Source organism: Euprymna scolopes, chromosome 7, assembly GCF_053919585.1.
Source record: "Euprymna scolopes isolate OS-2025 chromosome 7, ASM5391958v1, whole genome shotgun sequence".
Classification (NCBI taxonomy): Eukaryota; Metazoa; Mollusca; class Cephalopoda; order Sepiida; family Sepiolidae; genus Euprymna; species Euprymna scolopes.
Genome location: NC_136488.1, coordinates 103,056,109 through 103,075,931, shown reverse-complemented (window position 1 = coordinate 103,075,931; position 19,823 = coordinate 103,056,109). Strand labels below are relative to the sequence as shown.

The 19,823-nt window shown below is 31.2% G+C and overlaps 1 protein-coding gene across 1 annotated transcript in view; it reads right to left on the bottom strand.

Annotated features, from left to right (window-relative positions):
* LOC145280310 (uncharacterized) overlaps positions 1 to 19,207 on the bottom strand; it is a 104,272-nt gene extending 85,065 nt beyond the window's left edge. Inside the window, exons 1-2 of the mRNA XM_080132080.1 lie at positions 19,079 to 19,207; positions 11,797 to 11,926 (exon numbers count right to left, since the gene is read on the bottom strand). Of these exons, the coding sequence (XP_079988206.1) occupies positions 11,797 to 11,926; positions 19,079 to 19,207 (259 nt within the window). The remainder of the gene's footprint in view (positions 1 to 11,796; positions 11,927 to 19,078) is intronic.
* Positions 19,208 to 19,823: the final 616 nt, after the last annotated feature.

Sequence of the window (19,823 nt, the reverse complement as noted above, 5' to 3'; positions counted from 1 at the left end):
AAAAGAGTACAATCGGTTACAGACAGTGGTAAGGAATAACTTGTACTCTCTGATAATCATTACATCAAATTAACTTCATTTGGCGTGAGTTTTCTATACGTTTCTTATGGTTTCATACTGATGGTATACACTTAATACAGCATTGTAGTAAGCGCAAGCTGCTTTTTAGAGAATTAGAAGGGAGTACCAACTTTTGTCTTACTCATGTTTAAACGGATTAACAAATATCCGTTGAAGTTATTATATACTGATTCAATATATTTAGTTTATGCTTTCTGACTGCATTTGTCTATACTCGTGAAATTAGAAGCGAGCGTAAGTTCCGGGCATCACCGATCACCTTAGCTAGTAAGAATAATATGTGATTTAAAACAAAGAAATATCGTTTTTTTTCGCCCACACGCGTGCGAATCTTAGCATGCCTCAACACTGCCGTTCATAAGTAACACTAATTAAAACACATCCTGTTTTCTATAGTTTATTGAAATTTTAAAACTTAATATTTTAAATGTTTATAGATTCATGAAGATATTTTCATTGAAATAGAGAAACTTCGTAAATATTCTTATCTGTTCATTTATTTGTAAAGGAGATTAATTAATGTTTTCTTTCTTTACAAAGTATGTTATTGTACTATCTCGTAGTCTGTAGTAATTACATACATCTCTCTCTCTCTCTCTCTCTCTGTCTCTCTCTCTCTCTTGTTAAATTAAGTAATTCACATAATATATCTATCTGGACAGCCTTTTCATCTCTACGTATTTATCTTTCTAGGTATATCACTGTTCATATCTATTTACCATATCGGTGCAAAAATTGTTGCCAGTTTTTAATTTATTTTATGCATACTTAAACATATCACCATAATTAATTGATAATTTTTTTCTTCCAGATCATTAAAGCATATTTCATATTATGCAACATTCTCACCCATGTTGACCTAAAAACGACTTTCTTTAATCAACAGAAAGGGAGACATCTTCCATCACATAACAGAACTGGCCAAAGATCTAGAAAAATTTAGTTGAAAAATCTTGTCCATCTTCTATATTCTTCTGACATGACTCTTTCGGATTATCATATATTTAGAGGATTATAAAACTATTAAGGTGGCCTTAGCTTAACGTCACAAAAAGATTGAACTTGAGTTAGATTCATATTGCAAACAACACCTTAAAAAATTACAAGGAGGCATTTAGAAGCTCGTTGTCAGAAAAATTAGTTATAGAAAGCAAATGTTATTGTTATGAAATCTTAAAAAGAACACAATTTTTATTTTCATAATGAAATTTGAAATCGGTAAAAAAAATTTTTATTCACCCTCTCTCTCTCTTTCTCTCTCTCTCTCTCTCTCTCTCTCTATATATATATATATATATATATATATATATATATATATAGTTATTGTTCCAGGTTACAGGTATTCAAGAGTAAAAGCGATAACGTTTCGGTGAAATTATGACCTCGTCATATTTGGACCAAAATTATAGCTCTGTCATTGTCGTGACATAATGTTATTTATAATCTCTCTCTCCCTGTCTCTCATATATATATATATATATATATATATATATATATATATATATATATATATATATATATATTTCATAATATGTCTGTTATCTATCTATTTAACAGTTTTTTTTTCTTTTCTAGCTATTTCAACAGTCTTCGCTTTATCCACCCATATAGCTACTTAGCTATTTGATCTATCCATTAAAACAGTCTTCTATTCGCTATCTCCTTCAACAGTCCTCTCTTAGCCATTTATATCTAGCCCGTCAATCTTTATTTCTACGGATCTATCTCATTATTTCAATTGTCTTATTTATCCCTGTTTCTCTCTCTCTCCTATATATATGTGTATATATATATATATATATATATATATATATATATATAATTTCAGTAGTCTATACTGTTCTTATCCTCATACCTTTGGCATAACCTGCTTTTGATTACCAAGGATAGATGTTTTTATTAGACGTATACCAAAATCAAACAATTTTTTTCAGATAAAATGACACGAATAATCCAAGTTTTTAATTAGTTTAACATTTTTATTATAGTATCATAGATTTTTCGTTCACGTTAGACATACATAAACCGCAGACATGACGTGTTAGTTTATTTGAAAATTAAAAACTCAGATAAAATATGAGGCCTAGTGATGGAAACAGAACAGTTATTCCCAAGACAACCCTCGTGGTTTTGCTATTATCTTTATTCATATAAAGTGTAATATGCGTATATATTTATTCACTTCTAAAGTAGTTGACCGATTGTTATGAATTTTGAAACATAAATGCTAGGCGTACAGATTGATAATGTGTGTTATATTTAGTTGAATTTAATATTATTGAAAGGGTTTAAAAGGGGATGAAAACTCCAGGAAAATTTAAATAACTTCGGTATTTGTGTTACATTTATTAAGATACATATGATTAGAATTGTTTGTACCCTGTACAAGAGGAAGTAGTTAATGGTTGGCTAACAACTCCAGATCTGGCAAAATTCCCAATGCACTGGCCAATGATGGTTTTATAAAAATATAGCATATTAGTTGATTGGACCTTCGTTCTTTGCAGCAGACGTGGCTATGAACTAATTTCAGTTTATTTTATCTGAGACTGTTAGTGCAAGGAGTTTAGACGCTGGTGTCTCAGGAAGGCTGCTATTGACCATGACAATAGTTGATTGGAAACTTTTCTTTTTCTTGTTTATGAAACGGGGTTCGGTCTTAGTATTATTAAATGTTGGATTCATTTTCATCGATGGATATTCGGTTGCATTAAATTAGATTTGCATAATTTCAATTCCTTTTTAAGACCCTTAATTTTTTTGCATTCGTAAATTTTAGACATTTTCTTGAATTAATACCATATAATGGATTTTGATTAAAATTAAAATTGGATATCTATACATAAGTATCTTGGTATCTATACATCTGGAGTATGCTTCACATCATAATCATGTTGACACACCGCTTCAGGTTAGATCATCGAAGTTAAGCAAAGTTTAGCTTAAACAATATCAGGTTGGTTGCCATTTGGAATACCAGGCGCTGTATGTAGAAGGACCGTGATACCTTCCTGCAAGAATCGGAAAAACCTAATGTCATTATTTCCTCCTGATCTGAATATATATATATATATATATATATATATATATATATATATATATATATATATATATATATATATATATATATATATATATATATATATAATTAGGGACTGCTTGTGAATTTAATATTCTTTTGACTTTTTCTCCTTCAGTGAAATTAGGTTAAACCCGCGGGAGGTAAATACCGTGTCTTACTTTATTTACGTATTTTTAGTATCATACTATATTGATTTCAATCTCTGTAATTGGAACATTCATAAAAGTGCTGCAAATTTTTTCTAATCATGTAATTTATTTGACCCGTCCTGGAACGGGTATTTTTCTAATTAATATATAATGTGAAATTACATTTATTTCTAACAATTATTGATTTGTTTACGATTTTTTTTTCTTAAATTCGATTTAAATGGATTTTATTTAGATCGATTTTGTGCAGCTCTTCATCGCATTCTTTCGGATTGAGATAATTTCAAACTGGAAATGCTATAATCGTACATCAATGGCGTTCTTTCAATGTATGCCCGGATGTACGTATAATGATTTTCTAAATTGAACGAAAACACGATGAGGATAACATTTATCAAACCTTATCCTCTCCTCCATCTTTTTTAAACGAAACAACGACGTAATTTACTTCTATCACAGACATCCTATTAGCATATTGTTATATACATTTTATTAAATAGAGTTCATTTTAATTGAAAGAAATAATTTAATCTTTAAAATAGTAATCTTCTGAAAAAATGAAATCGATATATTAATATACGTCATCATTTAACCGCGCTCATATATAAAGTAATAAAATAGAAGTATCTGCGTGTTCGCTATCCACTTTTAGTGTTCGTATTTACTTTGCCTCCCCACGGGATTTTTACCGGATCGATTTTTTAACGTGGATAAAGGAACAACAATAAAAATTGTTTCATTCGTGAAGGATTTCTCCATAACAGAAAGAGAACAAGAAATTTAAGCGTAGCATTTTAATTGAAGGAAATAATTTAATCTTTAAAATAGTAATCTTCTGAAAAAAAAAATGAAATCGATATATTAATATACGTCATCATTTAACCTCGCTCATATATAAAATAATAAAATAGAAGTATCTGCGTGTCTGACATCCACTTTAATGTTCCTATTTACTCTGCCTCCCCACGAGACAGAGTAAGACACCAGGGTCGTTTTTTAACGTGGATAAAGGAACAAAAATAAAAATTGTCTCAGTCGTGAAGGATTTCTCCATCACAGAAAGAGAACAAGAAATTGAAGCGTGGCATATGAAGACAGATAATACATTTTGATCTTGGGCTGAAGGCCAAGAAATCTCTTATGGGGTTACATCCACTTTTAGTGCAATCAAATGTGAAGGTTTGTTAGAAGCATTGTTGAAATACGAATACGATTTTTAAAAACTTATAACAATACGTGTTACATACTTGGCCTTCGGGACAAGATCAAAGTGTAGTATCTGAGTATCTGTCTTCAGATGCTGTACTTCAATTTCTTGTTCTCTGTCAGTGGAGGAGAATCCTTCACGACTGAGACAATTTTTATTTTTGTTCCTTTATCCACGTTAAAAAAACGATCCGGTAAAAATACGTAAATAAAGTAAGACACTCTGTCCCGTGGAGAGGCAAAATAAATAGGAACAATACATGTATTGCAAATAAAACCCAATAACACAATGTTAAGAGAATATTATTCCATTTTAAGCGATATTTCGAGTAATATGCCTTTATTATGTTAATGAGGTCAGAGTTATTCTTGGTTGTTATTTAACAACGATTAAGTCGATGTAATGCGTCGATTACCGAGTTCGGCATAATTGATTTTGACAAAACGTATCTGATGAAGGTCTATGGTTTCATCGGCCAGAAATTTAAGATTAAAATCTAAGGGAGAACATTACCCCAAATAACCCAACTGGCACATGTTATTAAAGGATTCTAAAATTATTATTTTAACGCGAATAAATTAAACTAAATATAGCCCAAATTTGGATCCCTCTGCCTCCAAAATCCACAATGATTGGTTAATTAGTTTAAAAATGGATGCTGTAATACAAATATAAAAAATATATACAGTAACTAACTTTATATAGATAAAGATGAAGAGAGATAGAGAGAGAAGGGAATAAATTGTGTCATTCACAGATTTTTGCGTTATATCAAAGATCTTTAAGAGTGTCTAGACAAGCATATGCATTAAATGGAGATCAAAACGCAACATTTTTTTTCGATAGAAGAGGATTCTAAACGTAAACCAATCAATTAAAAATGACGAGGAAGAGAAAACTAATAGTTAATACTTTTTCCTTTTCTACAGGATGTCCCAATAAAATGTACCCACTCTTTAAATGGTCATAAAACCCACATTTATTATCAGAAAGAAAAGTTTCATACATCAAAATACTGTGAACAAATATAGAAATCAGCTAATAATCGAAAGTGTTTAAATTGTTAGCCATTGTGGTTGATGAACAGCTAATGGCTAACAATTTAAACACTTTTGATTTATTAGCTGACAACGATTGAACTGATTGAATCGAAAACGATCCTAATCAGTTCAATCGTTGTGTTGACGCATCTTCTGTCAATGGTTGCTTTGAACTCATTCAGTGTAACTTGTTTTGTGGTATGAACCCTGTGTTTAACATGCCGCCATTCCCCCGCCCCCACAAAAAATTCATAGGGAGGAAGTCACATATTGTGAGCGTAGACAGTACTCAATACTTCCTCCTCGTCCTAACTATCTGTTTCGCAAGTGACTATCAAGATATGCTCTTACGTCATGATGATAGTGGGGAAGTGCTCCATCCTGCTGGAAGTGCCATTCTGTATTCCTAAACATCTCTTGGGAAATGGCATAGCGTATTCATGCAGCAAGTTGAGGTAGTTTAAAGAGTTTATACATTTTATTGGAACACCTTATATTTATACGAAAATACTTATGCTTACAATTGTAACGTATGCACATTTTAACTAAAGTCAAACATATAACTGAAGAAGGCTAATTTTACCGAAATATCATACGGTACGGAACTTCCATCCGACCATACCGACACAAGTAAGAATACAATACATATATGATATATGGAAAAAGTACATACCCACACACACACACACACACACACACACACACACACACACACACACACACACACACACACACACACACACGCACACACACACACACACACATATAGTATTTATAAAAGATGAATATGCATAGTTTATTCAACTGTTGAATGAGGATTGAAAGGTTTTGTCTGCGATGTGGTTTGGCGGAAACATGTCTACAAATATTTAGTTAAATATGTATGCATGAATAAAAAGTTATACCACTGACACAGACTCGCACACACACACACACATACATATATATATATATACACGCATATATATGAATGTGTGTATAAGCTTATAGAATATATCTTCTATCCACATTTATACGATTCTCCTTCACCTATCCAGCTTTGCTATTGCAGCAAGGTAAGTAACATTCATTCTTTTATTCATCAATTCAAATGGTAAAAATAACGATAATTATAATAATTACAGTAATAAAGAATGTAAGCGTAAATCTGATATAAATCTATATTTTGAGTTCAAAACAATAATCCAAATGTTCTCCAACTTTTCGATTCTATATAATTATATAAAGGCAATTGAAATTTATAGAAGTCTACATAATGCAGATGTGTAACTGATAGGCAGGCACAAACTTAAGCAAATTAAGACATATAATGGCAGAATCAGCTATGCAGATTCACCTAATTATATATATATATATATATATATATATATATATAAGTGAAAATGTCTGTGTGTGTGTGTCTGTCTGCCTGTTTGTGTCCATTTCCCTACCAAATACCTCTGTCAATTTTCGGTCTACACTCGTATTTTTACATAAAGGGAATGGAGATTTGGGGAAATCTTTGTAATCGGGTTTCGCCAGAAACTTTGCTGTTAATGGGTCAAAATTCAACGATTTGAACTTTTGTAAAACTCTACCAAACTCCTCCGTCAATTTTGGGCCAAAACATATGAAATTTTAGATATAGGTTACTTGGACATGGATCTAACTTTATAATTTGAGTTGGGCCCAAAACTATAAATGCTAAGAAATCAAAATGGGAATCAAAATTTAAAAAGCTTGGCCTCTGCGGTCTCTATCAAATTACCAATTTTTGGTCTAAACATTTGAAATTTTACATAAAGTGTATGTAGACATGGGGCAAGCTTTAAATCGGGCTTTGGCAAGAAAATTTAGCTGCCAAAGGGTAAAAGTTCAAAAGATTTAACCTTTGTGGTCTCTAGCAAATTATTCAGCCAATTTTTGGTCTAAACATTTGAAATTTTACATAAAGGGTATACAGACATGCAGCAAGCTTTTTAACCAGTTTTGGGGCGAACATTTGGTGGCCAAGATGCCAAAGTTGAAAGAGTTGACCTTTTTTTACATGGGTCATCACTTATCAAGGCCCGGAGGCCACTCAGGGATAAGGGTTATTGCGCGGACAGTAATCAATTAGATAGTATTCTAGTAATCATTAGTATTGGAGATTTGATAAAGTGTCTTTCTTAAGGGGGCGGTTTGTCAGGAATTTGTTTATATTGGATTTGAAGACATCCAAGTTTTAGTCAGATGGGAAGAAGGCGAACGGAAGAGAGTTCCAAAATCGTGCCCTTCTGAGAAAGAAGCTATGCTCATAGAATCTACGTTTGGATTTAGGCACAGATAAAGAGTGGGGAAAATTATTGACAGTAGTTTCAGCCAGACTGGTGTTTCTCGTGAAAGATTGGCGAGGGGGGACGAAAGATTGGAGATTTGCAGACTACCAAACTCCTCTGCCAATTTTTGGTCTAAACACTTGAAATTTTAGATGTAGGTTACCTGCACACGAGTTAAACTTTTTAATGTATATATATATATATATATATATATATATATATATATATATATATATACATATATATATATATATAACTACTTCATTTACTTACAGAATTAATATACGAAAGTATAAATTTATGCGTAAACTTTAAGTATTTACTTCAAAAGTGCTCAATACGTAGGTAGAGCTAGTTAGTAATTTATAAAATATATATGGCTATTAAGTTACACTGAATATTCCGCGTTTCATCCGCTCTAGGACTCTTCAGGCTTATGCGCGACTTTTGTGGTTGTCTATCGTTTTTATATACGCACCTTCTATTAAGATTTTAGTTAGCCAATCAGCTTTCTAGTATATATATATATATATATATATATATATATATATATATATATATAGTAATTTATAAAATATATATGGCGATTAAGCTACACTGAATATTCGGAGTTTCATTCACTATAGGATTCGTCAGGCTTATGCGCGAATTCTCTGGTTGTTTCTCGTTTTTATATATGTTGAGGATTTTAGTTAGCCAATCAGCTTTCTAGTATCCACCACGCCCCTTACTATCAGCCAATGGGCATGCATTTTATCGAACAAAGGATCTGTTTTAGAACTAGGTTAGTGGTTTAAGGCAGACAATATTCCTCCTTTCTTTCTTCTTTTTTATATAAGTATACATATGTGTACACACATACATGCACACATACATACATACATGCATACATATATATATATACATATATGTGTGATCGTTTATGTATATTCATGTTTAGTTAATTTATTTATTTGTTTGTTTTCTATTGTTTTGTTAGTTTTAAAGCTATTTTGTATCGCTATCCTAGAGTAAGTTTTATTTTGTGAACACAGTTGTTTGCTGTTTCTCGTCTACAGTTTAATAGATTTTGGGGTTCTTTAAAGTACAGGATAGCAAATTTTTCATGAAGGCATAATTTACATGGGTCGTCTAAATGTCTGCACGTGGTAGCTTGTCTTATTATTTTCCATTCGACTACAGGCGAATGTCTGCTTTCTTTGAGTTCCCAGTATTTATTCGCTAGTGTTGTTTTTATACGGTGATTTTTGTTGTTGAATGTACTTTTGTGGTCATAGTATCGGGTTTTGAAATCTAAGGAAGTCATGCCTACGTAATATTTCTTGTTATTTGGGTTTTCTTTCGCAAATATTGTTGCTTGATAAACTACGCTTTTTGTTAGACATTTATTTTGAACTGGGCAAAGTGTGCGGTGTCTACAGTTGCATTTATCTTGTTCGTTATTATTATTTTTATTTATGGTCTGGTTGTTCTTGTCCGGGGTTGGTTTGTTATTATTATTATTATTATTATTATTATTATTATTATTATTATTATTATTATTATTTCTGCTAGTGTTGGTTTTATTTTTGTCATGATGTCTACTTTTTTTACATTTTTTTATTTAGTATTTTGTTATTATGTGCTTAAATTATCATCTCTAAATTTTCGCAATAATTGTAAGATAACTTCAAGGGGCGCAGTGGATACTAGAAAGCTGATTGGCTAACTAAAATCCTCAACATATATAAATACGAGAAACAACCACAGAATTCGCGCATAAGCCTGACGAATCCTATAGTGGATGAAACGCCGAATATTCAGTGTAGCTTAGCGCCATATATATTTTATAAATTACTAACTAGCTCTACCTACGTATTGAGCACTTTTGAAGTAAATACTTAAAGTTTACGCATAAATCTATACTTTCGTATATTAATTTTATGTGAGTAAATGAAGTAGTTATATATATATATATATATATATATATATATATATATATTGTATTAATCAAAATATATCTGCATTCCATTATATCTTTATTTTTTTCAGTTTTTAATGCTGCATTATATTGTATCCTATAAATTAGTTTTTATATACAAAATGCATCGAGAAACTCCTTTATGATTATGTATTCCATAATATGTTATACATCCATTACTGATTCAATACATTTTATGGAATTCACTAGAAGCTTTAATATATTTATAAAATCAGATAAAGAGTCCAAAAGATTATAGTATACTAGATGGTCTAATAGATTTGATAGACTCTAATAGAGGGTTCAATATGTTTTGTAGTGACAAATATAGGCCCCAATTGATTTTATGAATCTCACTAATAGTCCAATATATTTCATAATATGCTTTTATCTATCCAATTTACCACTTTAGCTAATTAATGTCATAGACCACACTGAAGTTTTTGCATCTATTCAAGGGTCTATCACATCTTATGATGGTCACAAGAGATTATAGGGAGTTTCCTCGTGGAGCCAATATTTTTGTGAAGTCTATTAGAAAATCAAATAGATATTATAAAGTCTACTAGTTAATCAAATAAATTTCCTGGGAATAAATAGAAAATCAAGTAGCTTTTATGGAATCGATTGGCAGTGGTAAATAGATTTTATGTTTAATAGAGTGTCTAATGGATTATATGAAGTCAGTTATAGGGTCAAATATATTTTATATAGAGTTATGGAGGCCACTAGATTTTATACACTCTATAAAAGGATCCATTAAATTTCATGGCATCTACAAGAGTACCCAAAATATTCTAAAAAGTCCAGTTGATTTTATGGAGTCCGCTAGAGTCAAATATGTTCTATGGGATTCATCAAAGAATCTGATATATATTATGACGTTAACTGGTGCGTTAAATACAGTTTAGGGAGTCCACTACAGAATGAAATAGCTTTTATTGAAAGAGCACAGTAGAGAGTTTAACAGCATGTGTATGATAAACGCTGAAAGGGTCTTTACAAAACGAAACTGTTCTTAACTTCTCAGAATTAATTTTATTTAATGCAGTTGAACTTTTATTAAAATTTCATTATCATCGAAATTTTAAAAAAATCGTGCATTCGCGGTGCTTCTTTATATATAAAAATAGATGTGTACGGCAATATGGTTTGAGACTAGGCCCTATGAAAGTTTAAGCATGTAGACCTAATAGCCTAAAAAAAGCCAGTGGATGCAAGCAGAAAGACAAACATGTTTCTTACCTATTATTTAACCAGCATTGTGCTAATGAAGGTTTGTTTCTATAAATTTTTTCCGTACATATTCTAATCACGCATACTCTTACATGTTAAAATATTCCGTTGGTTTGTGGATTCAGTTATGTTAGAAATAAATTGGATTTTAATTTTTAAAATTAGCCGTTATTTGCAATTTACTCACCAAATGATCCATTTTTCACCATGGTTTTCTCTATTATATTTAACCATTGTCGGATATGCTGTCTGATTCACTCGCTCTTATTGTATGTTTATTAATAGTAATAACAGCTAACTATAAAACGGAAGATGTGCATTGTCCATTATAACCAATAGCGGGCATCGCCAATAGTATTAATACTATTTGACACATAGCTGGGGGTAAAAAGAACGGATAAAAAGAGAGTGGAAGAGAAAGAGTGAGCGAACAGAAAGACTATTTCTAAATGTTGTCTGTTTATTTACCAAAATTAAATTAACTTTACAAACTTTTTTTTCCTAATGTAAACAATGTAAACGTAGTCCAATGAGGGAACCAGCATTCCTAGGATTACCATAAACTTCCGCTTTTAACGTGTTAGAATTGTGTAAATAGCGAAACAGGTGTCAGCATTTAAGAGTGAAGCAGCTGTATCAGTGATTACAAGTATAAAACGTGATGTAGACAAGTACATATGTAGAGATCATGCGGTTGCGATATCTTTAAGTGACGTGAACAGATTTATATGTGAAATTGCTTACCCAAAACGCAGAAAATAATGAAGGCTGCCGATGCTATTATAGCAATTAAAGTGAATAAACAAACTCCTCCAAGCAATTTTCGTTTTGTACCGATCGGCGTTTTTTTCTTCTTCAATGTGGTTTTGTAAACCTGAAATAGACGGAAAAAAATAATGTTTAAACCATATTTGTAGACACGTGATCCGTTTCGGTTAGTTGGCTTGAAAAATATGTAAATTAAGTTCACTAGATTGTTCATTAGATTTTATGGGGTCTTTTAAAATCTCAAATTAATTTTAGGAAGTCCAATAGAGACTTTAATCGTTGTTATAAAACCCGCTAGAAGTTTTAACAGACATCAAGTATATTAGAGCGCCTAAGAGATTATATGTAATCTATTAAATATTGAATCAACTTTATGGAGTTCACTAGATGGTCAAATAAGATTTTCTATTCTATTAGAGGATCTAATACTTTGTATGGATTCTATTAGAGTGTCTAATTAATTTTATGAAGTATATTAAAAGTCCAATAATTTATAGAGTTTACTAGAGGGTCCAACACGGAGTCCACAATATGGTCCAATTGATATGTAGTCTAATAGAAGATCCATTGTATTTTATAGAGTATACTCCAGGGTATAACAGATTTAATGAAGTTCGATACAGCTCAATAGAAACAAGTGACATGTTTTGGGTCAATCGTGGTATGTTTCCCGTTAGAGAAAGTATTGAATAGCTAGAAATGAACAATGTACACATTTCATTATCTTCTTTATTCACATCATTTATTTATTTACGTTAGTCTATTATTGCCATTTTCTCACGTTGCTTTTGGTGGTGCTGCTGCTTTTACTACTACTACTACTACTACTACTACTACTACTACTACTACTACTACTACTTCTACTACTTTCGCTGCTGCTCCTGCTACTTTAGCCTTTTTTATTTTGCCTATTTACGCCATATATTTATTTACGTTATTCTCTCACTGTACTTTACGTTTTTACTGCTGCTTCAGCTACTACCATTGCTATAATTAAAGGAAAAGGGAATTATTAGAACGCTACAGATGCATTTATGGCGTGGGAGAGAATATTCAGTCTTGAGGAAATTGCGGTTAGTAAGCTCATAATCTATATATTAATACGATAGCGTGTATGTTATTTTCTGTGCCACGCTTACATCCGAGCCATTTAATTGTTATGCACTTCCATTTCTTGTAATAAATAATTTTACCAAAAAATTTTCATAAGTGTGGGTTTCGGTTTCGATTATAGCTGATGCCACTCAAGTCATTTTTTTTTAATAAATAATTTTACTAAGAATTGTTCATAATTTTGATTTTAGTTTCGCTTATAGCTGATGACACTTAAGTCATCTATTTTTTTTTATAAATAATTTTACTAAGAATTCCTCATAAGTTTTGGTTTCGATTTCGATTTTAGCTGATGGCACCTAAGTAATCCATGTTTTATATAAATAATTTTATCACGAATTCTTCATAAGTTTTTGTTTCGGTTTCGATTATAGCTGACAGAACTAAAGTTATATATATATATATATATATATATATATATATATATATATATATATATATATATATATATATATATATATATATATATAAGTTTGGGATTCGGTTTCGATTCAAGCTGATGAATCCACGTCATATAACTATATATATAAATATATTTTTTGAAATCGCAACTTTATAATTTATAAAAATCGATAGAACATTAACTATATATTAATATATACGAAATCTGCAAGAATTAAAATACCATGTTTAAGCGTATTTTACGATCTGGCTACGCCGGGCGTCCCTATTAGCTTGGATAAATACTTTTGCAGTTTTAACAAAATAGCTACAATAATATCAGAGCGTCTCCATTTACACTGAATATTTACAGAATTCCAACAATATTTCATATGAATGAGTCCGCTGTGGAATTTCCACTGGTCCCGCTAGTTATAAATAAATTTGTTCCGGTGTATGATTAGTACGTTAGTGTGATTTTTGTGTGCAATGTTAAAAAAAGGGGTTTCTATATTTCTGGCTGTCTCGCCAATATAAAATATCGGATATGAGACACATTTTGCGAAGCCGACGTCAATAAAAATGTGACTCATATCCGATGTTTTCTTTTTAATTAATATATGATACTGAAAAAAATAGAAAGGTTTTATAAAAATTCTCTCCTTTGTCAATATTGTAGAGATAACCTTCTTCGCAACAACATTAGAAAAAGCTTCTATGTTCCAGTTCACGTCACCTGTGAATGTTAGGCCGCGCACATTGAATGTTAGACTCTAAAGTATGGTACTATTAGCTATGACAACCGGAGGTTTTACAGTTTTCTAACAATTGTTAAAGGAAAACCGCTTTGTCTTAGTAGCATTGAACCGTTTCCGACAAAGAAGTGTTTGATAGTTCAACACATGCCCTAGATTGCCTGAATGACAACAAATCGAAACACGGCTGGTAAAAAAAACAAAACTGAGCAAACATATTAGTTATTTCAAAGAGTTTAAAGTGAAAACGTCATAAACATGATTCCCGCCTTTATCCTTAACAATCAAACAATTTGTATTTCTTATAATAAATTTTATCGCATTCCCCCCCCCCAAAAAAAAAGCGTTTGGATTGAATAATAATTAACAGTATTGAATTCTTAGCAAAATCTGACAATAGAAACGTGTTTAATCTTGTTATAAGATTGGACGATAAATAAAATACTACGAAATAACGTATAACAAGATTTGGCAAATGGTACTAATTTAGAAAGAACGCAATTTAGCCCTCAAACCCAAATGGATTAATAATCTCTCGATCCTGAATGTTGTGTAGCGTAATATAAAATTGGGACTAACATTACGATTATGGGGAAAAGTGATTCTCAATTTAAACAATTAAATCTGGCTTTAGGACAAGTCTTGACAACGGGAGAATATTGACTATTTTAAATTATATACAAGAAAATACAATAAAACTTTGGCTAGGGTCAAAAGATGGTACTTGTTCTTGTACTACACTTCACCGTTTTGTCTTCTGCAATTTTTATTTTAGTTTTAATCTAGAGATGACGCTTTGTGGTGAGCTGAGTTTTAAAACTGGAATTGTGTCTAACTCTGCCTTCGTAAGAAGACAAGTAAAATAGTTTTTTTTTTATTTATGACACTAAAAAGATAAACTTCTGTTAATTATCGCTGCTTTATAGAGAATATGCGTGTTCCACGTAAAAAAATGAAGATAAGCAACTTATAGATTGGAATAATCCGTAATAAACAAAATGAAATGTCGTCAGGTGTAGTAATGTTACTTAATCAGCAGTCGTAGAGAAAAAGAGAGAAAATGAGGGGAGGATTAGCGAGCAGAGAAAGACTAATTTATAATTTTGTCTTTTATTAAATTATATTTAACAGGCATTTCAAACTCACGCTTTTATTAAATGGAACTCATAGAACTGCGAATAGACAGTTAAGTGGATGATCCAACAGGTATTTTTTTACCCATTTTTCTTGAATCATATCAACAACTGTTTTTTGCTTACTCATGCTCATGGCAAAGTATATTGATATTGAGACGTAAGACATTTATCTGAATCAGGAGTCATGCCTGCCGTAGTAGTCTAAGTGTTATATATTCGTTATCATCTAGTTCTCACTAGGGTTATCATCCTGGGGCGCCATTTTGAATTCATTGAGGGGGACCAAATTGATTTTTTCGTTACATTTGAATATGTTATATAGAGTTCTTCATTTAGGGGCACATTTTACGTTTTCTATATAACATAAGAAAAGATTCCGTGTGATTGTCTCTAATATAAATGGTTGTGTGTTTGATTATCATAAAGGGAATCGTGTGTGTGACATGTAATTTCTGAACCTACCTCTGTTTCTCGCTGTGGAACCATCTGGCAATTTCTCATCCTGGAGGGAGACTTGATACCTGTTTGACGAAGATTTATCACTCCAAGACGATGAAATGGTTTTATAGTTTTTTATTTCACTTTCCCCAGAGGTTCTGCAGAAGTGGAAGTGAAATCGGCTTGTGTTAGTTCTTCTTCACACACGTCAGCGTTCGTCTCCCCCCTCCCCAGGGGGAGACCACTGAAGAACGTCCGTCTTCTTCAAAGCTCAAATCAAATCTCCCAGATCTAGCCAACCACGTCACACATACGTAATTTGGTCAGCTGACCTTTGGTTCTGGTAAACGTGTCTACCTCCACGTTTACTCACCTCTCTCTCTCTCTCTCTCTCTCTCTCTCTCTCTCCCTCTCTCTATTCTCTTATAGAGACACAGAGAGAGAAAACAGAAAGAGTAAGAAAGCCAGAGAGGAGGGGAGAGATGCTCGTTAACATAAGTAAGGAGTTGAGAAAATACAGACCTATTCATACTATATTTAAATTTCTGCAGGCCTTATGCCATTGGGGAAACAAGTAACAGAGAGAGAATTCCAAACTCTACTAATTCGATAAAAAATACCATCAGAATTGTGCATATTTTTCTTTACTTTTTACATGTTCAAGAAATTTGATAGCTTTAATGAATTAAAATGAAGTCGATTCGATAGTAAAGAGGTTGATTGGAAAATAAACTTTATTATGAAATGCTTGTAGTTTATTTAAAAAATTCTTACAAAAAGAATACGGTGAGAAAATGTATAAAGTGCGGTTTTATTTAAATGTATACCTATACTGGTTTCTCAAAATGCATGGGAACCGCATCAACTGATTTAACAGGAAACTGTTTGAAAAGTTACGAGTCTGCCTTCCTATTTTTACTTTTAGTCTTCAAGTATGACTCATTAGTTAAAATATCAGTTCATAGTGGAATCAATTGATATGGTTACGCTAGTAGCGAATGCTGGCACGCATTAAAATCCTAACAAAACCCAATGCTATACACTTTCTGGCAATTATGCAGAAAAAGTATTACATAAAAAAACAAATAAACAACTTATAGCTGTTATCAAACGCAATAAACTTAACTGTTCTACTTACGTGTATAATTTCCACATATGTTTACTTACTGCAAGGTGTACTACATGTGCAGTTGTTATCCTTACTTTTACTTAGCTAATCCCATGCAATCTAGGGCATGTGCTTCCTAACAGAGCTGACAATATGGAATGGACTTGGTCGCGAATTGCAACTTAAAGATACTGCTAATAAAAACATTACCCTGATCAAATTGGCAACCGTCCTCGCATTTGGGTTTACAGTTTCACTAACACTTTTTTGAAAATCTATTGTGAAAATTAGACAGATAAGTAGAAAAGTAATTTTCTTGTGTTTGGTTACAGTTATTTGTTGAGCATTTTTTTTTTTACTCTGCTTTTAAAAAATATAAACTATACTGCACAATCGCATACTTTGTATTCATTTCTTGTAAGAATTATATTTCAGTAATATATTATCAGAAATTAAAACAGTTATTTTTATTCACTATATATATATATATATATATATATATATATATATATATATATATATATAGATATATATATATATATATATATGGATATATATATATATATATATATATATATATATATATAAATATCCAGAGGAAGTCTCCCAAATAAAGACAAAACGTTAATGAATACATAACTCGGTTTGTTCCTTTTTATTTTTCTATTTTGTCGGAATACTATTTCCATTATTCGCATCATATATATGCGAGTGTATATATATTGAAATACTTTATCCTGTAAATGTTCATGAGAGTCATTATAAATAGAGTCGTTTTCTTAATTATTTAAACCTTGGATGTTATTTTCTCATCGCTTCAGACAATATAACCTCTGACCATCTTCAAATGCATCTTGTTAAACTCCGGAAGCTTTATGTCGGACCCGGGAATCTACGTGGAATTCCGAAGGGATCCATTTGTTTAACCCTCGTAGATTGTTTTATTTCATCAGCCATTACTGGTTCGAATCTTAAGTAATTTTATTTTACTTTTAGTTAGCGTCGCTTGTAGTAGAGATTTCACTTTCAATCTCCAAAACACTGCTGTATAGAACCGAGTTTATTTAACACCTTTATCCGTTGCGTTATGTATCCATGTGCCTCGGTTCGACTAGATACATCTAAAGAATCTGTCTCTTTCACCTCTTTTAACAAAGATGTTACTATAGTCTCTATCAGAATTACGATATGAGGTGCTCATCTGAGCTCCAATATCTGGTTTTATATAAGACATTCACAGCAAGAACTTGTGTACCAACCACAACAGAATAAAGCGTTACTTTATCTCTGCATGCCTAACGTCAGATATAATTTCCATGATTATGACTTCTCTACAAGGTTTCCTGTTCGTGGAATACATTATTCCGGGGCCACTTTTCTATTGATTACCACATGTCATCTTAAAATCTAATATTATTAATTTTAATAATTTTAAATCTTTAGCTAATATTTTTCATTTTTTTACTGACAATTATTCTACTTCAACCTTTATATCTCAAAGAAGATTGGCTTTAAATAAATAAAGTTACAAGCATTTGAGAATTATGCAAATTTTTATTGAAACGTTCATTATTAATTCAATGAACTATATAATATATATATATATATATATATATATATATATATATATATATATTGTCGGATGCTCTCTTTTCCTCATCAATATTTTCAAAATTAAAAATAATCTATATTTCATTTTGATTCGTCAGTTTGTCTTCCTCGTCAGTATAACAGTTTATGTACAGAGAATTTTCATTCACTTTTTTTCTTTCAAAGTGTTATTTGTTCGGCTCCAATTTTTTTTTTTTGGCCGGCAACTATCTTTGAAAACAAGAGAGTATACTCTCAAAAACATAGTTACTTCCCGTAATTTGTAAAAATAATTTTTCAAGGGCGTTTTCCTTAAATAAATATGCTTCAATAATGCCATAACAAAAATAACTTTCAAATCTTATTGGAGAGAGAAGGAGAGAAGTAGAAAAAACTCGTAACGATGGTACTTCTGTACAAAAATTATAAATACAATATAACTTGACTTATCTCTGTATGAAGAAATTTAAGAGATATTTGGAAGCAAGTAAACGCCCGAAAAACTTAAAACTTATGAGAATACTTTTGTATAAGTTAACATTTCATAAAACGTCCGAAATATATAAAATATTTGTTGAGAAACAAACAGAAAAAAGAATAGTTTAACAAGAACTTGTATATAGTGAACAATACAATCGTTTTTAATAGGCAGTGTTTTAGTGCATTAAAAACCCTCCAAAGTCTTGATGTGTCGCTAAATAGACACAGAAAACCAAAAATGAAGCTTTTTTACTTACCGTTTTTTGAAGCTGAAGTGCTCGTTTTTGTGCAGTGTCTTCAGTAAATGGTTTCACTTTATTTGGCGATTTCTTCCGTGTTACCTTCTGTGGCAAATCCATTGCGTAATCTTGTGAATGAGCTGGCATCTTGATTCAAAAAGAGCAACAAAAAATCCCCTGCTTTTTTAAGTTCGTCTTTTGTTCATCTGGAATCAGATGCTTTTTTTCAAGGTCGGTTCTTTCCTTTAGACATTTTGTGACATAGTTTTAAAATGTCGTCTTTCATTTTTTATTTCGTTCATTCATTTTTACTATTAGATGTGTATTATTTCTGTAAGATGTGGATTAGTCCTATAAAATGTATATTCTAACCATAGAATGTAGACTATTTTGGGGAACGTAGTTTTACTATATGATATAGAGTTTTCGAAGAGGATATAAATTTTTTACTATACCATGAGGAGTTTTGCTATACGATGTGTATTTTTCAATTGCGTATTTTTATAGAATTATAGAGTTAAAATAAACGTACTTTAAAAAGTTTTTAACATATTGTTTCTGTTTTAAAAACTTAAGTTTTATTTTACTTCTTGCACAATTAGAAAATCATTTTCAAAATTAATAGAGAACGAGAATTTTTAAAATTTGACATTTTATTAAAAAATCTGATTGTATACATTTTTCTTTCGTTAGACAATAATCTTTGAAAAATATTGAACATATTCCAGATTTTATAATTTTACAAAAACAAAATTATTTCTCT